Genomic DNA, 23,040 nt, shown 5'->3' with positions numbered 1-23,040 from the left:
TACAATAAACGTCTTCCGAAAGGGTCAGAATGTAATAAAGATTAATTATGTACACACACACATATATATATATATATTTTTTTTTTTCGTGGGTGGGGGGGGGGGGAGGTCGGCCCCCCCCCCCCCCCAAACCCTCCCCGAAAAAAAATCCTGGCTACGCCCATGCCGTACATACAACATAAAAATACTTGGAATATTTTAAACTCTAGTAGATCTATACATCCGCTTAACTAGGATTCTTTCTGGTGTAAAGGGGAGAATGGGGAGGGGGTAAATAAGAACAATCTGGTATAAACTTTGTCACATGTAAATTATGAGTGAGTCTGGTGTGAATGTACACTTTGGTTTCTTATAGTTATATTGTTTTTTGTTTGGTGTAATGCACAAATTGTAAGACAAATTTCCTTACGGATAATAAAGATTATTATTATTATTATTATTATTATTATTTGTCTTTTAATATAACATTCATTAGTTATTAAGAGAAAAAAAAGTGCTCTATAATTTGTATAAAGGAAGTATTGTCTTTTAAAAAAAAGTATTGTTAATGGATTTCATGTTTTTAAACTAACAGTTATTTGTTTATTAAGAGCAAAATAATCGTTCTAAAAGGTATATAATAGATTTTGTTTTTGTACGTTTTATTGTGTTTTGAAAGAAACGTTTTTTTTGTGTGTTTTACATTGAAGTCAGAACTTGTTGATCTCAAAAATGGTTCTAACGATTTTTCTAGTAACAGTTGACGTTGACGCTGAGAAAATAATTACTAGCTCGTTGACCACACAGGGAAAACTCTAGTTTGACCGTTATAATTTTTCAAAGTAAAAAAAAAATAAAAAATTTCAATTTGGCTAGAGAACTAGACCTAGATCTACATACACCATCGGTTCTGAAAGGACTATCGTGTTCTTGAAAGGGCTATCGCTTTAGTTAATTTACGAATGTAAGGGATTGTTGATTTAAGAGTTTAATAAATTAAAAATATTCCATTGTTTTTCAATCTAACATTCATTCGTTATGAGAAAAAAACTAAAAAAACAACAACAAAAAACCTGGTGTAGTCAGCCACTGAGTTGTTTATTAAATTTAAAATTACATAAAGTTATTGATAGATTTTCTACGCTTTGCTGATATTTTTAGGTAAATCTAATATAGACTACATCTAAATCAGAAGTCTAGATCTAGTTCTAGATATCTATGTAATGAAAGTGCCAATAAATTATTACACAATTAAACATTGGCTGCTGGCCTAGTGGGTAGCATCATTCGTGCAAGGAGCTGACGGTTACAAAATCGCGAGTTTGATACACTGTTTGAGCTACAAAAAAAAAAAAAAAAGTAATATCTATCTTCTATATATATAATTTTCTTCATGGCTCAAGAGTTTGGACACCAAGTAATGGAAAGATCACTCTTTTATTTCTGCAAGTCGGACGGACTAGAGTTACCCTACGTAATTTTAGAGGCGAAAAAAAAAGAAGGGGAGGGGGGTGGAGAACAAGTAGTATTCACCCGTCACTAAAAAGCGCACGGCCGGACTTTATCATTGTGACCAAGAAGTCATGGAAATAGAACAAGTAATCTACTCTGTATTCACCCGTCACTAAATAGCAGGGTCGGACTTAATCATTGTGAGGCCCTATGCGAAACGGATTTCGCGTTTCCCAGTTTGGGTGGGGAAACGGATAATAAGTGAAAATTGAGACTTTGTATTAGAAAATTTATTCGTCTTTGCATTTTATTCATTCTTTATTACGCACAGAATTACTACACGAGCTTTGCGTGTAGCGAAGTCATACAGAATATCATAAGAATTCTATTTCCTAGATAGATCACGCTCAATAGCAAGAATTACCAAATGTTTCAATCTATCTTCGAGAATTCTTGACCTCAAGTAATTCTTCATTAGTTTGAGGCGCGAGAAGCTTCTTTCACTAGATTCCACAATTACGGGTATTGCATAGCCTGATGCCGTTTTTTTTGTCGCGCCTAGGATTGGCGTTTTCCATATTGAATGACACCCCAATATAACAATTTCTGTCTATATATTTCGGGAGATTTGTATGAGTTTTCAAAAGATTTTAATAATTTCAGGAGATTTCCAGGACTTTTTCGTATATTTTGTAATTTCAGGAGATTTCCAGGAGCTCCTGGTAAATCAGGAGGCCGCGGGAAATTTGTTATAAGTTATAAAATGGTTTAATTTAATAATTTATACACCTAGAATTAGCGCGGGTCCTATGAAAGTGCAGGGCCCACTGCGGTCTTATAGGTTGCAGTGGCCTAAGGCCGGCCCTGCAAAATAGCGGCGTATGCTACGGCGTTGGACGACTAATTAATAATAATATTTATTATCCATAAGGAAATTTAAAATATTTTTTTTGTTCAAGTTGTATAATGGAAGTATTGTCTTTTTTTTTAAAATGTATCTTTTATCGTTTTTCTTGTTTTAATTTTTTAAACTACTTTTTATTTTAAGTGAGTGTGGTATAAAATTACTTTTTTTCATTTTTTTAAAGAATTTTGCATATCCAGCTGATGAGTTGATGCCCTTATCATGTAAAGGTCGGTACAGAGGTTCTGAACCTCCAAGAGGAGACATAGATGATACCTTAGGAAAGTAGGTTGAACATCATTAATGAGTAATCAGTGAAAATGCCATTTCTTTTTCTCTATACTAAACATCTAGTACAGAAATTCTCAAAAGGTTTTGACCCGGGGACCCCTTTATTTAGTCAAAACTTGCCAACAGACTCTGTAGTGAAAAAGTGACATAAATGCTAAGTATATAAATTACAGGTCATAGAGATATAAATTACAAAGGGAGAGAAAAAAACAACAACGTTTTATTGAAGGCGTTGAAGGAGTGTTTTATTGAAATGATAACTTTTGTTTAAAGTAACAATTTAAAAAGTTAATTATTTGGATGAGGTTGATGCCACTTTATGTGTGTATTTATGTTTGACTCAGTGTTTGTAATTAGCAACCACAAATCTCCACAAGCAACAATTTCTAGTCTGTTTCGGATATTTGTAACTATGTTCATAACGAGCTGAATTCACATTCTACCAAATAGGAAGACGGAAAAACAGTAAACATTTTTTTGTACAAAAACACACTATTCAGGATATAAACTTGTGATTTGTTTGTGTAACCAGTATTTGTGCGATCTATTTTTGAACATATATTTATTTTCGTTTGTGAATATTTCAATAAGCTACTCTTGCATTGGTGTGGATTCATCTGTGTTTAAAATCTCTGCCCACGCACAAAAGAGTTAAACACCCAATCAGGAATATCCTAGTGAAAAATGTCATCAAAAATAGTATGTAATAGACATATTAAAGAGCAACGAGGGTCGAGTTGATTATTATTAAAAGTATTAGATCGGATAAACTGGCTTTTAGCGAAGAAGTTATTTTAATTGTATGCAATTTCCATATTTCTTCAGACCCCTTATGGTTAACTCAACTCAAGGACCCCAGGGTGTTTGCGGACTACAGTTTGAGAACCACTGATCTAATATTCTCTAACAATGAATATGTCTTTGTTTTCTGTTTTAGAAAGTTCTCATATCTTTAAGATGACAAATGCTTTATTAAGATTTACAGCTGCAGGGATAAACTGTATAGTAAAATAATAATAATAATAAGGCTTGTCTTCGAGTCCGAAGATTAGTGAGGAATGCAATATTCATAAGGCTGCACAGCCCCAGCTGTGACCTACATATTATGCCACATCCAGGGCTAGCATAACCATTGTCCGCAGGTGGTCGATTTAGATTTTCTTTTCGCCATGTGCGTATGTCCTCGGCAGCGAATTTTCTTTTGGTCTAAAATGTGTATCATGTGGCCTTTGTGATTGATCTCCTGCTGTCTCGTTCTGAGGCAGCATACAACCATGTGCTCTCTTCTATGTTAGTAATGGCAAGTTGGCGCCTAAGCTGGTCTTTGAAGCGTTTTTGTGGGGCACCTCTTAAGTCGACCACCAAAAAAGACTGCCTTTTGCTTACGTTCGTCTCCCTTAAGGGATACGTGCCATGCCCAGCGTAACTGTCGGATCATAAGAAGTCCCTCTATACTGTCCATACCGGCGTTCGCAAGTGTGACAGGTTTTCGCGTGTGACGTTTGTTTGACTTGTTTAATGTCTAGGGGATGATTATTTTTGAAGCTATCATACACTGACCCATCAGCATATAAATCGGGTGCAGGCACCCAACGAGACAAGCAATGAAAGAGAGATACAAAGTTAAAAATTTAAGAATATTTATTTACATCAATATTTACATAGAAGAATAAAAAGGGGGAGGGTTTGCATCCATCTCTAGTCGATACTATATTTAATCATCACTCTTGCACTTAATAAGAGTATGTCACTTTGTCTTCTGAACTTAGCTGGTCGTCCTGCTTGGGTCGCAGCTGGCTGTGTCCTAGCTTGAGGTTCTGCAGCTGGAGGTGGTGCTCTAGCGGATAGAGGGACGCCGGTGATATAGTTCTTGTGGAGTCTCAATCCAAAGTTCTGATATCTGTAGTGGGCACAGTAGGGCGGGTGGTCGGCTACCGTGGGCACACGTGTACCGAGGGCAGAGCTGATCTGCCGTGGCCAGCGTGGTTAGCAGGATAAGTCCAGTGAGTTGCGGAGATCTGGCGGAGCTATGACGTCTCGCACAGACACGTGATCTATTGGGAGTCGTACCTAATAAGTTGACAGGTGGGCTGTCGAATAGGCAGGCGAGTAGAGTCGATAGTGCCAAGTAGTAGATCGCTGTGCTGACTAACACCAACTAGAATAGTTGATTGATGTGGAATAAGTAGGCAGGAAGTGATGCTCAATAGCAAATAGGCAATAGTGCAGTGCTGAATAGCCCTAAGTACATAGGCGATTGAGTAGGTTGACGAACGGCTGTCAAACAATGCCGAATAAGTAGGCAGGTGATCCAAACAAATAGGCAGACACCTGAGGGAGGCATTATGCATCTTATTGATCCCCTCGACTGAGGTGCATTCGTTAGATTGGTAAAATCGCTTTTGAGTACAATGGGGAGATGATGACAAATGGGATTTGGAAAATAGATGGCTGATAATAGCAATATAAAAATGTACATAAAAGGGGAAATAGTAATAATCTCCAATAAACAACACAAGTGGAAAGAGAAAAGGGGGGGCGGACGATGGTCAGCGACCATGACGCTATTGCTTACACATTGCCCTCGGCCATAAACAATGGAGCGAGCTTGAATGGGGAGAGCGTCCGTTCAAGATGCGCAACTCTTGTCAAAGTAGAATGACTACAGAGGAGATAATTCATATCTCTTTTCTAAGCGCAGTATTAGTGCGCTAGTAAAATTATCAAGGCGGTCAGCCGAGATAAAGGAAATAAAATAAGATGTACAAATATATACATGGTTGCATCAACGATCAATTGAGCAACGTAGCATTAATAGATTAATGCAATACATAAATATTGTTATAAACCTGGTGGTGGCACAGATGGGGGTAGTGGTGTGTGTGTAGTCAGCCGACGCAAATCGCCCCAGTCCAGCGCAGGACGAGCGGTCAACTGTGACCAGTGACAGTACATGCCAGTTCGGCAACGACATGTGTGTAAATATTACGCACGCAAGTCACGGCGATTGTGATCATTCTGAGTGGTCAAGAACGTTCCATCCGATTCTAGAAGGCCAGTAGAGACAGTATATAAGAGCGAGTGTGTCAGAAAGACTGGATTTCACGTTACCTCGCAATGTGATCAGTACGAGGCGAAGTTAGAAACAGTACGGTGTGTGAATTCAGGCGGAGCAAGGCTAGGTTTTTGGACAGTTTGTGTAATATTGTTGCCAACTGTACAGTGTTGTATTGTATTTGAAATTAAATTGCTACTGTTACTTTGGAGCCCTGAGTTGTGAGGTTCTTTAAGTTCGTTGTGTCGTGTGGTGCAGTTTGAAGAGAGCCTGGATAGCGAGATTCGTAACAATATATACGTCATGTTTATGTTTTCTACTTACGACAGTGAGAAATACACAATGCACTACTAAATATAAATGAAATAATAAAATACACATAATAATATCCAGTGAGAAATATACACACACTAATTAAGATGGAACAGTGAATAATTTCGGCTTACCACCAGGTATTCCTCTAAGAGTAAGAGTGAATGAAATAGTCCAGACTCGACTGTTCAGCGAGAATGAGAAGTGAGAGAGTGTCTGTCCCGCCTTACTCTACCTTATAAAGGTCCGGAAGAGATGGGCGTAAACAGGAAATGCGATAGGCCTAAGGATTATCTTTCACGTGGGTGAATTTGACTCGAGACGGGAGTCGCACCTCGGAGTGTCGATAGGCGTGTTGATCCGAGTGATCTCTTTGATCAAAGAGAGACGTGTGTGGGGCCAGAAGAAATGATGAAGCATGTTTCATCCAAGGTGGCTTCGACGTGAAAGTCGGACATACGGCGCCTAGGACCAAAGTAAGTGACTGTTTGATCTTTTCCCCGGTCAAGGGGAGATAAACTAGAGTCGTGGCCTTGTTATCGCTAAGGTGGTGGATTAATTCTAGCGAGAAGAGGAAAAGGGTGGCTGTAGGTAGGGAAATAGGGACTAAAATGAGAAATGATTAAAATAAAATAAATAAATAATAATAATTAATGTTGTGATAAAATTGAATGGCTCTGACAGCAAGCTTTTGACTTGTCACATCAAGGACATCACTGTTTGTAGTGCGGTCTTGCCACCGTATGTCCACGATGGTAAAAGCGCTCAAGTAGTCTTAGTTGCTTTCTGTATAATACCCATGTCTCAGATCCATATATATATATATATATATATATATATATATATATATATATATATATATATATATATATATATATATATATATATATATATATATATATATATATATATATATATATATAAGGTTTGAGAGAACCACCGCCTTTGTAGACATAGATTTTTGTAGGTAGGTGGAGCGATTTATTCCGCCAAACTCTCGCCTGAATGCCTTTGTACATCGCATTCATCGACCTGACAAAGGCCTTCGATCTAGTCAGCAGAGAAGGCTTCTTTAAAATTTTACAGTTAATAGGCTGTACAAGAACAAAGGTGACGGAAGCGACTGCAACAACTACAGGGGAATCTCTCTCCTAAGCATTGTAGGCAAAGTCGTTGCTCGAGTGATACTTCCCAGGCTACAAAAACTTGCTGATCGAGTCTATCCAGAATCACAGTGCGGCTTTCTCTCAGGGAGATCCACAATTGACATGATTGTCTCCATCCGTCAACTTCAGGAAAAGTGCAGAGAGCAAAGAATGCCTTTGTACATCGCATTCATCGACCTGACAAAGGCCTTTGATCTAGTCAGCAGAGAAGGCTTCTTTAAAATTTTACAGTTAATAGGCTGTCCACCCAAGCTGCTAAATATTATTGTCTCTTTACACCAAAATATGATAGGTACAGTACAGTTCAACGGCGCCTGCTCCGAAAGTTTCAGTATAAACAGCGGAGTCAAACAAGGATGTGTCCTGGCACCAACCCTCTGTGGAATACTCTTTTCAATGCTAATACACCACGCGTTTGACAAATCCATATATATATATATCTTCATTCCAGATTCGATGGCTAACTTCTAAATATTGCTAGACTGAGGGTCAAAACTAAAACCAGATTAACCCTCATAATGCTCTTCGCGGACGACCAGCGGTAGTGGCACACTCACAATAGGACCTTCAGTCACTAATATCCTTCTTCTCTAAGGCTTGCAAAGAGTATGGCCTAACCATTAGCACAAAGAAAACTAATGTTATGGGACCACCTGCTACAGCACCACCATCTATCCTCATTGACGATAACAAGCTAGATGCCGTAAACGAATTCTGCTACCTTGGATTGTAGATCCAAGGTGACCTGTCACTAGAAGAGGAGATTAAAAAAAACGTATAGGGAAGGCCGCATCAACCTTTGCTGTACTCCGACCAAGAGTTTGGGAAAACCAGAAGCTCGCCACAGCGACCAAAATGGAGGTCTATAAGGCATGCGTTCTAAGCACGCTACTATACTGCAGCGAGTCGTGGACAACCTACACAAAACAAGAGAGAAAACTAAAACTCATTCCACTTGCGCTGCCTTCGAAAAATCTTAAAAATAACATGGAAAGAAAGAGTGTGTAATACTGAGATTCTCGCGAGAACAGGCCTTCAGCATCTTTACGGTCCTCAGGCAACGCCGCCTGCGCTGGCTCGGACATGTTAGCCGGATAAAGGACAATCGCATCCTGAAAATCATTTTGTACGGGCAACTTGCGTCTGGCTCAAGAAAAACTGGAAAACTGGTCTTCCCCACCTCCGTTACTTTGATGTGATAAAAAGAGATTTAATATCATTAAACATTGATACTGACCACTTTTTAACCTTAGACCGCACTAGTTGGAGAGAGACGGTGACCAAGAAAGCTATCGACAGCGAGATAACATGGGCCTCGATTCTTGAAGAAAAGCGTGCCACACGGAAAATGGCCAGCTCCTCTACCACCAAAGCGAAAGCCACCTTGACATGCAATATATGTGGACAGGAGTGTCTCTCCAAAATAGGGCTCCACAGCCATATGAAAAAGTGTTCGAATCCTTCCCAGGAAAACCTAAAGCTATTCAGGATAGCTAGAGCAAAGGCTAGACAAACCATACGGTCAGCCAAAAGGAATTCCTGGAGAAGTTTTGTCGGCAGTCTGGATGCCAAAACTTTTGCTAGAGTTGTTTGGAAGGCAGTAAGGCGAATCAAAGGGAAAGAATCAAATGCAATAGGGCATTTGAAAAACCAAGGACGAACTGTCACGTCCCCCAGAGAAATAGCTGACTGCCTTGCATCCTTAATAGCAGAAAAATCATCCACTGCACACTACACGCCAGAGTTCCAAAAAATTTAAACCAGGGAGGAAAGACACCCCGTTGATTTCAGGTCAGAGAATAATGAATACTACAACAAACCGTTCTCGCTTGAGGAACTGAGGGAATCGCTGGACAAGTCACATGACACAGCGCCTGGAGAAGATGAAATCCATTACCAATTCCTCAAGCACCTTCCCGAACCCTCTTTGGCAGTCCTGCTAGGGGTCTATAACTGTGTGTTGCAAACAGGCGCTTTCCCAAACAGCTGGAGGAAAGCCAGTTATACCGATACCTAAACCGGGAAGAGACGGCTCTGACCCAGCTAACTATCGACCAATAGCACTAACAAGCTGCATCTGCAAAACCATGGAAAGAATGATTAACAGTAGGCTGGTCTGGTACCTGGAGAGGAATAAAGTGATCTCCAACTACCAGTGCGGATTCCGGCAGGGGCGGACAACAACTGACCACCTGGTAAGGCTGGAAACTTACATTAGAAATGCATTACTCAGAAGAGAACATCTAGTAGCTGTATTATTCGATATAGAAAAGGCCTATGACACAACCTGGAAACATGGCATTCTACGTGACCTGGAGCTTATGGGGCTTAAGGGACACCTCCCCCGTTTTGTGGAGGAATTCCTGAAAGATCGAAAATTTCAGGTTCGAGTGGGCAACTCCGCTTCTGACACTCATGACCAGGAAATGGGTGTACCCCAGGGCAGCATTCTGTCAGTCACCCTGTTCAATATTAAAATAAATAGCATCATAAATGCTCTGTCCCCTGGCATAGAGTGCTCTTTGTATGTTGATGACTTTGTCATTTTTACTTATGAGAAAAACATGAACACCTTAGAAAGAAAATTACAGTTATGTTTAAACAAAATTCAGGGTTGGGCAAACGATAATGGTTTTAAATTTTCAGACTCCAAAACAGTTAGTATGCATTTTTGTAATCTAAGGGGAATCCACCCCGACCCTGAACTATTTATACACAAAAAGAAGATCCCTGTCGTGAAAACTACAAAATTTTTAGGCCTCACCTTAGATTCCAAATTTAATTTTCTCCCCCACATTAAGGAACTTAAGAAGAAATGCCAAAAGTCATTAAACATACTAAGAGTACTCAGCCATACGGACTGGGGAGCTGACAGAGATACCTTGCTGCTGCTCTATCGGAGTCTAATTCGATCCAAGCTAGACTACGGATCCATAATATATGGAGCAGCAAGGAAGTCGTACCTAAAAATACTGGAACCAATACAAAATGCTGCCTTGCGTCTCTGTCTCGGCGCGTTTCGTACATCACCTATCCCAAGTCTCCATGTGGAGGCTGGAGAACTCCCCATGGATATAAGAATGAAAAAGCTTGCAATGCAGTATATAGTCAAGCTAAAATCCAACCCCAAGAACCCTGCTTTCGACTCCATATTTAACCCCACAGAAGTAGAATTATACAATCGAAGGCCTAACGCCATAAAGCCGTTGGGCCTTCGAGTGAGAGAACCCATCCAAAATTTAACCCCACCCATTGACCAAATCTATAAAATAGAAACCCCTCAGAATCCTCATTGGCTAATGAATAAACCCAAATTAAATTTATCCCTCCTTAATTTCAAAAAAGAAAATACAGACCCAAGCATACTACAAGTCCACTTTAGGGAACTGCAGGAGAGCTACGGAGATTGTGGCACCATCTACACAGACTATCCAAAATGGATGGAAAGGTCGCGTGTGCCTGCTCCTTTCGGAACAAAACAATCTCCCGTAGACTCCCCGATGGCTGCTCCATCTTTACGGCCGAATGGCATGCAATATCGCTTGCACTTATGGCCGTTAAAGCATCAGAAAGGAGGAAATTTATAATCTGCTCCGACTCCAAATCTGCATTGCAAGCTCTGGGGCGGATGAAGACTGACATCCCATTGGTACATAAGAGCCTGAAGCTGTTGGACCAAATAACAGCCGACCGTAGGGATGTCACCTTCATCTGGGTCCCCTCCCATGTTGGCATTGAGGGAAACGAAGCCGCAGACAGAGAAGCAAAGAGAGCCCTAAATCATGCGGTGTCAGGAACCCAAATTCCCTGCTCGGACCTGAGACAAAGTATTGCCTCTGCCACCTATTGAGAGTGGCAGAACCGATGGGAGGCTGAGACTCACAGTAAACTCCGGCAGATTGTGGCGGATGTCAGGTGGCGGCCCACATCTAAGGGTCTGACAAGGCGTGGTAGCACGACCATGTTCAGACTTAGGATTGGCCACACCTACATCACGCACTCTTTTGTACTGAAGAGAGAGGAGCCCCCACTTTGTGAGTACTGTGACTCTCGCCTCAACGTGGAACATATACTCGTTGATTGCCCCAGATACCAGGATGTCAGGGCGAAATATTTTAGAGCCACTAATCTAAAAACACTATTTAATAATGTCGACCCTGGAAAGGTACTGGGCTTTATTCGGGAAGTGGGGCTATCTACGAAGATGTGATTTCTGAATTTGTGAACATGCACTATTTACATTAGATTTTTACCAAATATTTAAATTTTTACTACCTTTACTATTTTAACTGTGAATAGACCTTGATTTTAATTATATGACTGTATAGAATCTGACCCTTGTTGTTTAGAGAGAGAGTAGTCCTTAAGGGACTGTAGGCACGACATGGCCTAAATTGTGCCGATGTGCCTCAAATCAAAAATCAAATCAATCAGGGCGAAATATTTTAGAGCCACTAATTTAAAAACACTATTTGATAATGTCGACCCTGGGAAGGTACTGGGCTTTATCCGGGAAGTGGGGCTATCTACGAAGATCTGATTTATGAATTTGTGAACATGCATTATTTACATTAGATTTTTACCAAATATTTAAATTTTTACTACCTTTACTATTTTAACTGTGAATAGACCTTGATTTTAATGATATGACTGTATAGAATCTGGACCTTGTTGTTTAGAGAGAGAGTAGTCCTTAAGGGACTGCAGGCACGACATGGCCTAACTTGTGCCGATGTGCCTAAAATCAAATCAAATCAAATTAACAATAATTGATTTGATATATGCATAGTTTTTGTATATGTTTTACAATGTGTCACACAAACGGGCAGGACACACACACACTCATAAATATATATGTACACAAACTATATACACACACATCATACATTTCCTCCTTAAAAAACCTCATAAAATCTAAAATTTTGTCATGGAAAAGTGCTACTAACCCTGAGTAAAAGTCAACAGAAGTTCCAGAAAGATGGTTAAACGGTAAATCTTGCGAAATTCGACCATTTTAACACACGCAAAACGGATACAGGTTAGGGGGATACATATTGAAATGTCTAATTTATAAAAACCAGGGCCGGCTCTAGCAATTGCGGGGCCCAGTCTGGGTAGGGATAAGCATAACGTCAAAATTAAGATTTTGTATTAGACAATACATTCGTCTTTGCAATAAATTTTTATTAAATGAAAGCTGATAATGCCGTTTTTTTTTTATCGCGCGTAGGATTGGCACCCCAAAATGAAATTTTTTTCAGGATACTTTTATGAGTTTTCTGGAGATTTCCAGGAGGCCGCGAAAACCCTGTTATTATATATAATTTATAATGGTTTATAATGTAATAATTGACACTTAACTAGCGCGGGGCCTAAGGTTACAGTGGCCTAAGTTCGGCCCTGATGAGAACCTTTTGAATAATGCAATTACTAGTTAAAAAAGACGTTTATCTTAAAAAAAAAAAGTAATTAATTCTCTATGAAACTTCGTTTTGCTACAGAACTATATTTAATCTTGCAAAACTTGCATCACTTTCTAACACTGGATCGAAAGGCCTATCATTGGAATATTAAAGTCTAGTAGATCTATACATTCACTTAACCAGGATTCTTTCTCAGGGGGTGGGGCGGTTAAACATTTTCCATTTTAACAAATCTAACATTCATTAGTTATTAAGAGAAAAATAATCGCTCTATAAGTTGTATACAAGTGGTATTTTTAGCGGCCCCCGAAAGGGGAAAAGACGCTATTAGTTTTGTGCGAAATGTCTGTCCGTCCGTCCCGTTTAGATCTCGTAAACTAGAAAAGATATTGAAAATCCGACATCACAATATTTAAGACCATTCAAAGTTCTGATGCAACGGCTACTTTTTTTTTTCTGAAAGCGAAAAATCTAATTTTTTAAATCAGTTATGCAAGCAGTTTTTTTAAAGAGAAAAAGCTAATTAGTATGCATTATAAGTTAGACCTAATTTAAAATGAATAGTAATCTTATGAACTTCATTCATCTGAACATTTTTTTTATTGCGGAATTTTTTTATTTTTTTTTAGGATTCGAATAAGAGATTGAGTGTTTTCGAAACAATTAGATCAATTATAAGACATCAGTTAGGCCAGGGGAGGCGCGGTGGCTAAGCGGTAAAGCGCTTGGCTTCCGAACCGGGGGTCCCAGGTTCGAATCCTGGTGAAGACTGGGATTTTCAACTTTGGAATCTTTGGGCGCCTCTGAGTCCACTCAGCTCTAATGGGTACCTTACATTAGTTGGGGAAAAGTATAGGCGGTTGGTCGTTGTGCTGGCTACATGACACCCTCGCTAACCATAGGCCACAAAAACAGATGAACTTTACATCATCTGCCCTATAGACCACAAGGTCTAAAAGGGGAACTAGTTAGGCCAGGTTCACATCTAACTTTACATTCACTTACACCTATCCTTTGATCCGCGGGACCGTTGGGGCACTACACAAGATCTGTTAACCTTCTTTCTCCATTCTTATCTCTCATTTGTCTTTGATATAATTTCATTTGGATGTTCTTTCTGAAAATATTGAAGCCTGTCTGGGTGGACCTCTTCGGGGGCCGATTTTGAGTTTGTGTTTCCACACAAACTGTCTTTTGTAACCTTGTTTTAAAGTATGTTTTGTTGTTCTTGTTGCATCTGTCTTGCAGTAAATATTATTTCTTTTTTTTTTCATTCTGTAAGACCGAAGTCAGATAGACATAGAGTGTTCATTGTGACAGATTAAGTAAAGTAAAGTGAAAGTAAAGATAAAAGTCTAGTCAGCAGAGTAAACTCGCTGCTGCTGAATATCCATAATATGTAAATATTAATTTAAGGATATAATAACTACTGTATTAAAAAAAATATTCTTTCAGTTCTCAACATTAAGGAATTTTCCTTTGTTTACATAGTTTTTGTAACAAAAAGTCATATGATATTTTTAATGTAGTTATTTCTGCCCTAAAAAATTACATAAACAGCTATTGAAATATTATGTAAAATTTTGTTCTTATTTTCTTGCAGCTTTACTTTAACATTGATCGACACTTTGGATACTCTGGCAGTAAGTGAGAATCAACATTTCATTATTTTGTTTTAAAGTTTGTATGACTTGAGTTGTGTAAATGTAATTATTTGTTGTAACGTACTAAATACAGTACAACTTTGTTGAGCGCCTGAAGGCAGCACGGAAAAACCTTCTCCTAGATACCCCTCCGCCCACTGGTCTCACAACTGAGATTGGAGAAAAGCGCTCTGAGCATGCTATGAGCATGAAAGTAGCGCTATATAAAAGCCATAATCTATTTAATTTATTTATAATAACTGTTAACAGGGTTTGTATATGTTAGTAAAGCAAACATTTAACGATGCTATACAATATTTCAATAATGATTTAGCTTGGTGCAAAATTGATATGTCCCAAAAATAAGTTTTATTAAAATCATTTTCACGTTGCTGAGATCAACTATGATTGCTTAAACAGACAAATCACCCATCATTTTAGCATTGCTTCTTTAATTGGAATAGCAGAACTTCGTTGATTATGAATGTTTGCTTGTAGTGGCTGAGTGGTAAAACGCTTGGCTTCGGAACCAAGGGGCTAGTATCCTGGTGAAAACCTGGATTTCGTGATTCTTAGGGCACCCCAGAGTCCACCCATCTGTCTACCTGACATGACTTGGAGGTTGGTTGTTGTGCAGGTGATCCCTTGTTAACCGTGGGCTTCAGAAACAGAAGACCATTACATCATTTTCATCCATAGATGGCAAGGTCTAAAAGGGGTATTTTACTCACTTTTACGTAATAATAAAACATAAAATATTCAAATTGATATATATAATATTAAAGTTAATTTACGTATATTTTATTTGATACATTTCTAACTTACAAATGTATTACTTAATGCTTGGGGGCAACTCATCAATTTTATTTTCAACAAATAATAAAACTATGAAAACATTTTAACTTTAATTTGTTTTTCAATAAATTATTGTCCAAATTTGTATTTCTTGAATTTGTTTTCACTGAAAAAATAATCAACCATTTTGACTATAATTGATAATTATGTGAGGGTCTTCCAGTTGGCGTAGCCGGGTTTCGGGGCTCAAATTTTCCCCAAAATACCCCCTCTCGGCAAAAAAGAAAGGGGGAGGGGTATTTGAAAAAAACTACAGCCATCAAATTCCATGAGCGAGCCAATAGTGTTTTGGTGATAAAATCTCCCTCTTGTAAAAAATTAACGCAATACTACAGTCACTAAATTACATGAGCGCAGCCAAGTGAGGTTTTGCCAACAAAAAAAAAATCTATAGCGAATTCCATGGGCTTTGAGGTTAAAGGCTCCCTCCAATAAAAAATATTGCAATACCACAGTCATAGATATCCACGATCGTAGTCAAAGGGTATTTTAAAATTACAATCACCCTCCAATAAAAAACAAACAAACTATATAGCAAAAAATACAGTTACCCAATTCCATTCCCGTATCAGATCTCATTATTCTCATCTCTGTTAACAAGGCGCTATTTTCATTTGGACTACATGAGATAGCCAACTAATTAAGTTGGGCATCAACTACAAACTATGAAAAAAATGACAATCATTTTCAAATACTATTTAAGCATTAAATGATAAAGCTAGATAAGAAACTTGTTGAAACATTTTGTGGTGGATCTAAAAGAGAAGCATCCTAAAGATTAATTGCATAGCAACTAGCAGTCATCATATGACACTATAAAGCGTACACACACTGGGTACCGGTATATTAGGTTTAACACGGGCGTAGCCAGGATTTTTTTTCCGGGGGGGGGGGGGATTTCCCCGCGAAAAAAAAATGTATACGTATGTATTTATGTATGTATGTGTGTGTACATAATCTTTATTAAATTCTGACCCTTCATTCTTTCGGAAGACGCTTACTGTGCCCTAGAATAGGTTCTTCCTAGAGTTAGTGGAAAAATTGTAGACTCCCCGCCATTGCTAGCAAGGGGGGTCTGGGGGAGCGCTAGAAGCTCCCCCAGCGCGGGGCGGAGCCCCGCCGCCAAGCACTATTTTTGTTATTGAAAGCCAACAAAATGCATATACTGAGGTATCTACTGTGCATTTGCCTGCTATAAAAAAGTTTTATTTCAAAAACCTTATGTGCTTTTCTTACTGACTTAGACCATGCCGCGCCGTTCGGCGCATTTGTCATCCAGCTGTTTCCACAAAAATCTGTCACTGGTAATGTCTGAAGCCTCTCCCCACCTGCTCTGAGGATCTCCATGAATGTGAGGCGCCAAGTTGTACTAGGATATCATCGCAACTCTTATTATGCGGGATCATGTCCCGCAAACCTCATGAGACGCTTTGTCACAATCTTACTAAAGGGTCGACTCCCAGTTCGGTATAGGATTTCCTTGATTTTGACCTGATCTCTATAACTGACTCCTAAAATCTGCCTTAGCCATCTTTGTTGAGCCACATTTAGTGTTTTTCAATTTCGGCAGATGACTATTCACTGCACTTTATCAATGGAGCCCCGCCACTGGTACAAATATGTAACATCTATTGAATACGCTCTTGGAATTTGGTGACTGTAGTTTGCTTTAGATTTTATATCGAAATGAGAAGTTTTATCGTCAAAATCATCTGTTGGGGGTTTTAAACTAAAAAATCTCTGGAGTTTTTGGGTTTTTTTTTTAAATTCAAAACCCCATTTAGCTACATATAATTTGGTAACTGTAGTTTGCCTTAGAATAATATTGTAGATAGATGTTTTCCACCTCAGAACGCTCTGTAGGGGGATTTTAAACTCAAAACAATTTCGGAGGGGTTTTAAACTTATTTAACTGTAAAACCCCCTGGTATGGGGTATTAAACTCAAAACCCCCTAGTAGGGGGTTTAAACTCAAAATCTCCTGTTAGGAGAGTTTAAACTCAAAGCCCCCTGGTAGGGGGGGTTAAACTCAAAACCCCCTTGGCTGTGCTGGGGCAAGTGATGGCTTAGTATTAAAATCTCACCTAAAATAAACTAAATTAAAGCAAAAAATCAGTCACTAAATTCCGATCCCCCCCCCAAACCGCCCCCCCCCCTGGCTACGCCCATGAGGTCTAATATGGGCAATAGTCGCAACATATTGTAATAACTTAAGTGAGGCAACTCAACGAGGCACATATATCTTTATTTACACGACATCACAAGTTCATAAAACATCATCTTTCTTAGTCACAGTCTTTTCACTTCAGCTCTCAACTTGGGCGGAAATCGTTCTCCTCTCTTCCTAATGTTGACATCCTTTTCAGTCTAGTTTATCACAGTGCGCACCTTCTAGCTTAAATGGCGGTGCGCATGGCGGAGTTATAACATTGCCCCCTTCTTAGAGCTTTTCGTCCCGAAAAGAAACAGTGCAGTGGAGCTTTGACAGTTCAGGTGGAGGTCGATCGGTGGGAACCACAGACGTTAGGGGGCCTGTTGCCCAAAAAGCCATCTGCACAGTTTCCCGTGGTCGTCGCTTCCTCTTCTTCCAGTTGGCAAGTCTCCGCTTGAGGTGATATCGTGGTCGCTGCTTCGACCTCATGACGATAGTCGCTGATGCCAGCCAGCTGACACATGGAGAGTTAGTGGAGGTCAGGGCTGCCAGCCACGGAACACAAATGGATGTTGTGGAGATCACCGTAGATTCCAGGGTTGCTGTTCTAAGACGCTGAGTCAGCGGACCTTTTCCATGGACGTCTCGTGACACAGTTGTAGGCCGACTTCTAGCCATGGTTTCAAGCACATAATCTTTCTCAGCCTCATCTGTAAGGTATGCCCATGAAGCATCATTGTAATGTTCATCCACCACCACATCAGGTTTTGCTGGAATTAATTCACCACCGTTCAAGTCATTCTCACTGAAGTGGGCAGAAGTACACATTTCTGTCAAGTTCAGGTCTTGTAGCTGTGTTTCTTGGCATGGGCACTGTCCCCGCAGGACGCCGCATATACAGTTCATGTCAATTGCCTGGATGCAGTTGCCAAGCATCGAGTTCTTTCTTATGCCGCTGCCAAAGTCAAATTCGTTGTTTCTGTCTCGGCCATTGTTGGGACCCGTATTCGCAATATCACTCGACATCAAAGGCAAGGAATCAGAAACGGTCTTGAGGCTTTCATGGCTTGAGTTCTCATCAAAGGTACTGACAGATAAACAGAGGTCTTTAAGGTCCATAGCAGCCAGCTTGGACGCAGACCCAACGTTGTCTTGATCTGTCCGGATCGTTGCAGGTATAACAGGAACAAAAGTTTCAGGCTCATAACATACTTCTCTATTTTCTTCATTTGTTTCTTTTCTTTCAATTCTGCATATCCCATTGAGATCGTCGCAGCAATCGTTGTCACGTTTCTCGCCCTGAAAGTCATCCCCGCGGGACTTGCCCACAACACAGTCACAGACAGCGCCCCAATCCCCAGCGCCCCCATCACCACTGTTTGTGCAGCCACAGTCCTGACCAGGCAACTGCTCCTTCCCTAACGAGTTTATTCCTCCTTTTGCTTGCGACTCAATTTTATCACTTTTATTCGGCCTTCTACTTGCAATACACTTTCATCTACTTTGTTCCACATCATGTTTCTCATCATGTTCCTAATCATGTTTAATTCTTCATTAAATGCCCCCCTAAAGTCCTGGTACTCGCCAATGAACTCAACAATCCCAGGTTCAATTTCAAATTGGTAGGTTTCCGGATCTTCTTCATTGATCAGAGCTTGCCGCAGACGAGCCGTGAGCGTTTCCCTGCTACCGAGGGATTTTAAACCTAGGTCCCGAAGCTCTTGTCTTAGCTCTTTAATTGAGAGTCCATGTAATACCTTCAAATATGTCATTGTAATCAAAGCCTACCTCCTCCAGTTGAGTTGCCTATAATCCCACTTCTGAGACCAATTGTAATAACTGAAGGGAGGCAAACTCAACGAGGCACATATATCTTTATTTACAGGATATCACAAGTTCATAAAACATCATCTTTCTTAGTCACAGTCTTTTCACTTCGGCTCTCAACTTGGGCGGAAATCGTTCTCCTCTCTTCCTAATGTTGACATCCTTTTCAGTCTAGATTATCACAGTGCGCACCTTCTAGCTTAGATGTCGGTGCGCATGGCGGAGTTATAACAATATAAACAAGAGTCAGCTAAACACACCAATTAATAATAGACACAAAATCACACTCTACACCTTATCAGATAAGATTGAACTTTTATAGTTACGACACAATATGGCAGCAGTCAACTTGTAATTTCCATTGAAAAGAAAAAGGTTAAACCTAATAACAGTAGCGGCCTTAGAGGGTGGCAAGTGGGGAAACCGCCCCAGGCCCCGCGCCTAAGGTGGGTCCTGCGAAAGGAATGTCCCTTTCACCTTCAGTTTCGAAAACCAGACCAGTTCTCAAAAACCTGTTATACCATATTTTAGAGGCCACGTATTGCATCTATGTGATGCCAATTAACATGTAAGCTCTTAACATGACATTTTTGGTTTCGAAACTCTATTCAGATTCTAATAGGTCATCATTGTTTAACCCTTTCTGGTCAAATGTTTCACTGGGTGGGACTTTTTTTTTTCCCGTTCTGGTCGAATGTCCCACCCAGTGGGCCATAATAATTAGGATCAAATTTAAGTTCAATATCAAACTTTTTGTTCCACTTCCTGATTCCTAAATTTTTAAATTACTATTTTATAAAGCAAAAAGTAAATGATAATCTTGAAATTATTCAAAAAAAAAATAAAAAAAATAGCTCGACCAAGATCGTTTTTCCCAGCATCAGAGGCGGTGCGGAGGAGGGGTGGGCAGGGGGAGAATCCAACCAGAGACTAAACAAAAGACACCATTTCATAGCTATCTATCCAAACAGAAAGACTAAAGACTGCTGTGTCTGCAGTAATAGAAAAACACCTGGAGGTGGGTGTAAGACAGTATTCTACTGTGAAACTTACGCTCAGTTGGTCAGTAACGTCACCCTGGATTGCACCGTCGCGAATGCTTCAAAAAGTACCATACACAAATACATTTTCAAAAATAAACATCTAGACATCATGTTTGGAACATTTTTCATTGTTATAAATAAAATATCACGTAAAAATTAACTGGATGTCTGTTTTATTTGATTTTTCTAATTTCTTGTAAAATACAATGAATCAGCTAGAATTTAATTCAGACCTGGCTTCCAACTCCTCAAAAAATATTAAAGACTGGTAATTAACAGTTCACCTTAAAAAAAACTGTTTGCACTGCCAAAAGCCAGAAATGCTCCGCCACTAAATACGTATTTTATCGTCTAAGCAACTATTTGGTCTTAGTTTTATTGCAACTGTTCCGGCTCTCCTCCGTAATTAATCGTTATTTTCCGACTCCAGCAGGATTAGCAGAAATTATTATTATCTAGTTTGTTGATTTTTCATGCAAAATGTTTCTGAATCATTAGTTACATTGATTATTAAAGGCAAAAATCTTCCATGAAGAAGAATTACTATACAGTAGCTAATGTAGTAAAACAACCAATAAGTAAGGTACTATGTTTTGGAGCAAAAATAAGGCCTACAGCGTTAAAGGCGGACGAGCCCGTTAGCTTTAAGTGGTACGGTATATAAAACCTACCCTTAGGCCTAGGGCCCCGCATATGACACTCGCCTAGGGCCCAGCTCTCTGCCAAGGCCGCCTCTGCCTAATAAACCTGCAGAGATTATCCCTACCTAAATAAAAACTATCAAACTTCTGTTGAATGCCCTAAATAATTCCACCTCTACGGACCACATTACCTCCATCAACAAAGTTCAGTCATACCGTACTGAATGATAATACGAAGTAGCGTTGGACATTATATATATATTTTTTTACACGGCACAGATTGCTAAGGAATCTTCATCTCAGCTGCAGATTAAATAAAAACTTATATCATTGTGTGGAGGCGCGGTGGCTGAGTGGTAAAAAACTTGGTTTCTGAACCAGAACGTCCCGGGTACGAATCCTGATGAAGACTGGGATTCTTAATTTCGGAATCTTAGGGCGTCTCTGAATCCACCAGCCTCTAATTCGTAGCTGACATTAGTTACGGAAAATTAAAGGTGGTTGGCTGCATGCCACTTTCGTGAACAGATGATATTTTACAATGTCTGCTCTATATACCGCATCGTCTGAGAGGGCAACTAAACATCAGTGTGTAGAATTTACGAACAAACAAGTTTACTGTTTCCTGATGTAAATGTCGAAGCTAGTGGAAAAAGAAGATATAGCCTTATAGCTATATTTTACGGGTACCGGTACTTAGATTTTCTGCCCCATTAGAGCACATTTTTTACTAGATATAACCTGTGTTCTGAAATTTTGTAAAACCAACCTGTCCATTGTGACGCAGTTTTAATCTTAACTTTTTAATTGTAAAACCAACCTGCATGGCTAGACCACTTTGGGGGCCGATTTTGAGTTTGTACACATACTGTCCTTGTAACCTTTTTTTTTAGAATACTTTTGATATTTTTGACAGTTATTGTGTTCCGCCTCTCTCTTCATACTTGTTGAGAAGTGAAATAATATATGTAAATAAGTAGATATATTGTAATGCGAGGTTTGTTTTAAATTATTGTTTCTATTTGATGTAAGGGATGTTAATATTATCCTGCTCATATTGCATGATGTAATGGTCAAAGGCCAGGGTGTGGTGTGGTGGAAGTAGGGAAAGTACGATTAGAATAATTATGATCATGCCGCTTTGCGCCAGACTCTTGAAAGATGGCATCATTGAGCCTTCGTCATCTCTATTGCGGGCTCAATTATTAATAACATCTAAAGAACGACATAAACGAAGAATGGTATTGGACTACAGCAAAAATGTTAATCGGTTTACATTGCGGGCTGCTTACTTAGTGCTTACCCCTTACTCTGAATAGATGAAATGGCCTCTCAAATAGCTAAATACAATATTTATATATTTAGCACCTTGAGGTTCTCAATGCATGGCACCAGGTTTTTCTAAAAAGGCTGATCGCCCTTATAATGCTTTGAAGCTGGAGTAAAATTATACCATGGGAAAGAAAAACTGAATGGGAATCTCTGGAAGTTGATTATTGTCGTCAGGTCAAGAGGACAAAAATAATACACAATGTGAATTAGTCCTAAATGATCCTCTCCATTCACTCATATCTCTACTATGCACTGCCACAAACATAATATTTCAAGAAAGACTACTTTCCAACAACAGATGTTCAGCCTACGGTATCTCTCTACAGACCTGGCTGTCCCTTGCATGACTAGTTCTGATAAGATTTGCTGACTCAAGCAAATACGATCCTATGGTAGATGAAGTGGAGCTTATTGATGCAAATGAGAACTATACTCACGTACGTCTTCCAGAGAGACGGGAAGAAACTGTCTCGCTACATCATTTGGCTCCGAGAGGCGACCCATCCTCAATTCATAATACATGATTTAACTCCGAGAGACGTTGAGACATCTTTTGAGGTCTCTCAACATCATTTGGTTTCTAGAGGAAACATGGAGACATCAGCAGAGAATATGGTTCCACTTGCTTTAAGAGGGATGAAAAGCCCATCAAAACTCAGTAGCTAGAGATACACCAGTACAGCGCTCGTATAATCTCAGAAGTAGGGCAAAAACAAACTAAACGAGAGGGGTGTTGTGTATTTATGTTTCTTGTGTGTTGTGAACTGTTCTGTACTCGAATGCTAAACTGGCTTAAAGTCTAGGGCAGCTTGTGTGTGTACTGGGTTATTTTGAACCATTTTGTCATTCTTGTGTAATAAAGCCTACTAGTATACCGGCGGCGTAGCATACGCCGCTATTTTGCAAGGCCGGCCTTAGGCCACTGCAACCTATGCGACCGCAGTGGACCCTGCACTTTCATAGGA

At 39.6% G+C, this 23,040-nt stretch overlaps 1 protein-coding gene across 7 annotated transcripts in view; it reads left to right on the top strand.

Moving 5' to 3' along the window:
• LOC106080124 (ER degradation-enhancing alpha-mannosidase-like protein 3) overlaps nt 1–23,040 on the top strand; it is a 98,634-nt gene that overhangs the window by 10,840 nt on the left and 64,754 nt on the right. For 6 of the 7 annotated variants that reach the window (XM_056041641.1, XM_056041639.1, XM_056041642.1 and 3 more), the window contains 2 exons: nt 2,520–2,620; nt 14,186–14,225. In XM_056041641.1, the coding sequence (XP_055897616.1) occupies nt 2,520–2,620; nt 14,186–14,225 (141 nt within the window). The remainder of the gene's footprint in view (nt 1–2,519; nt 2,621–14,185; nt 14,226–23,040) is intronic. The other variant, XM_056041645.1, reaches the window with a different exon arrangement.

This window comes from Biomphalaria glabrata, chromosome 9 (assembly GCF_947242115.1).
Source record: "Biomphalaria glabrata chromosome 9, xgBioGlab47.1, whole genome shotgun sequence".
Lineage (NCBI taxonomy): Eukaryota > Metazoa > Mollusca > Gastropoda > Planorbidae > Biomphalaria > Biomphalaria glabrata.
This window is presented reverse-complemented; position numbering and strand designations above follow the sequence as displayed.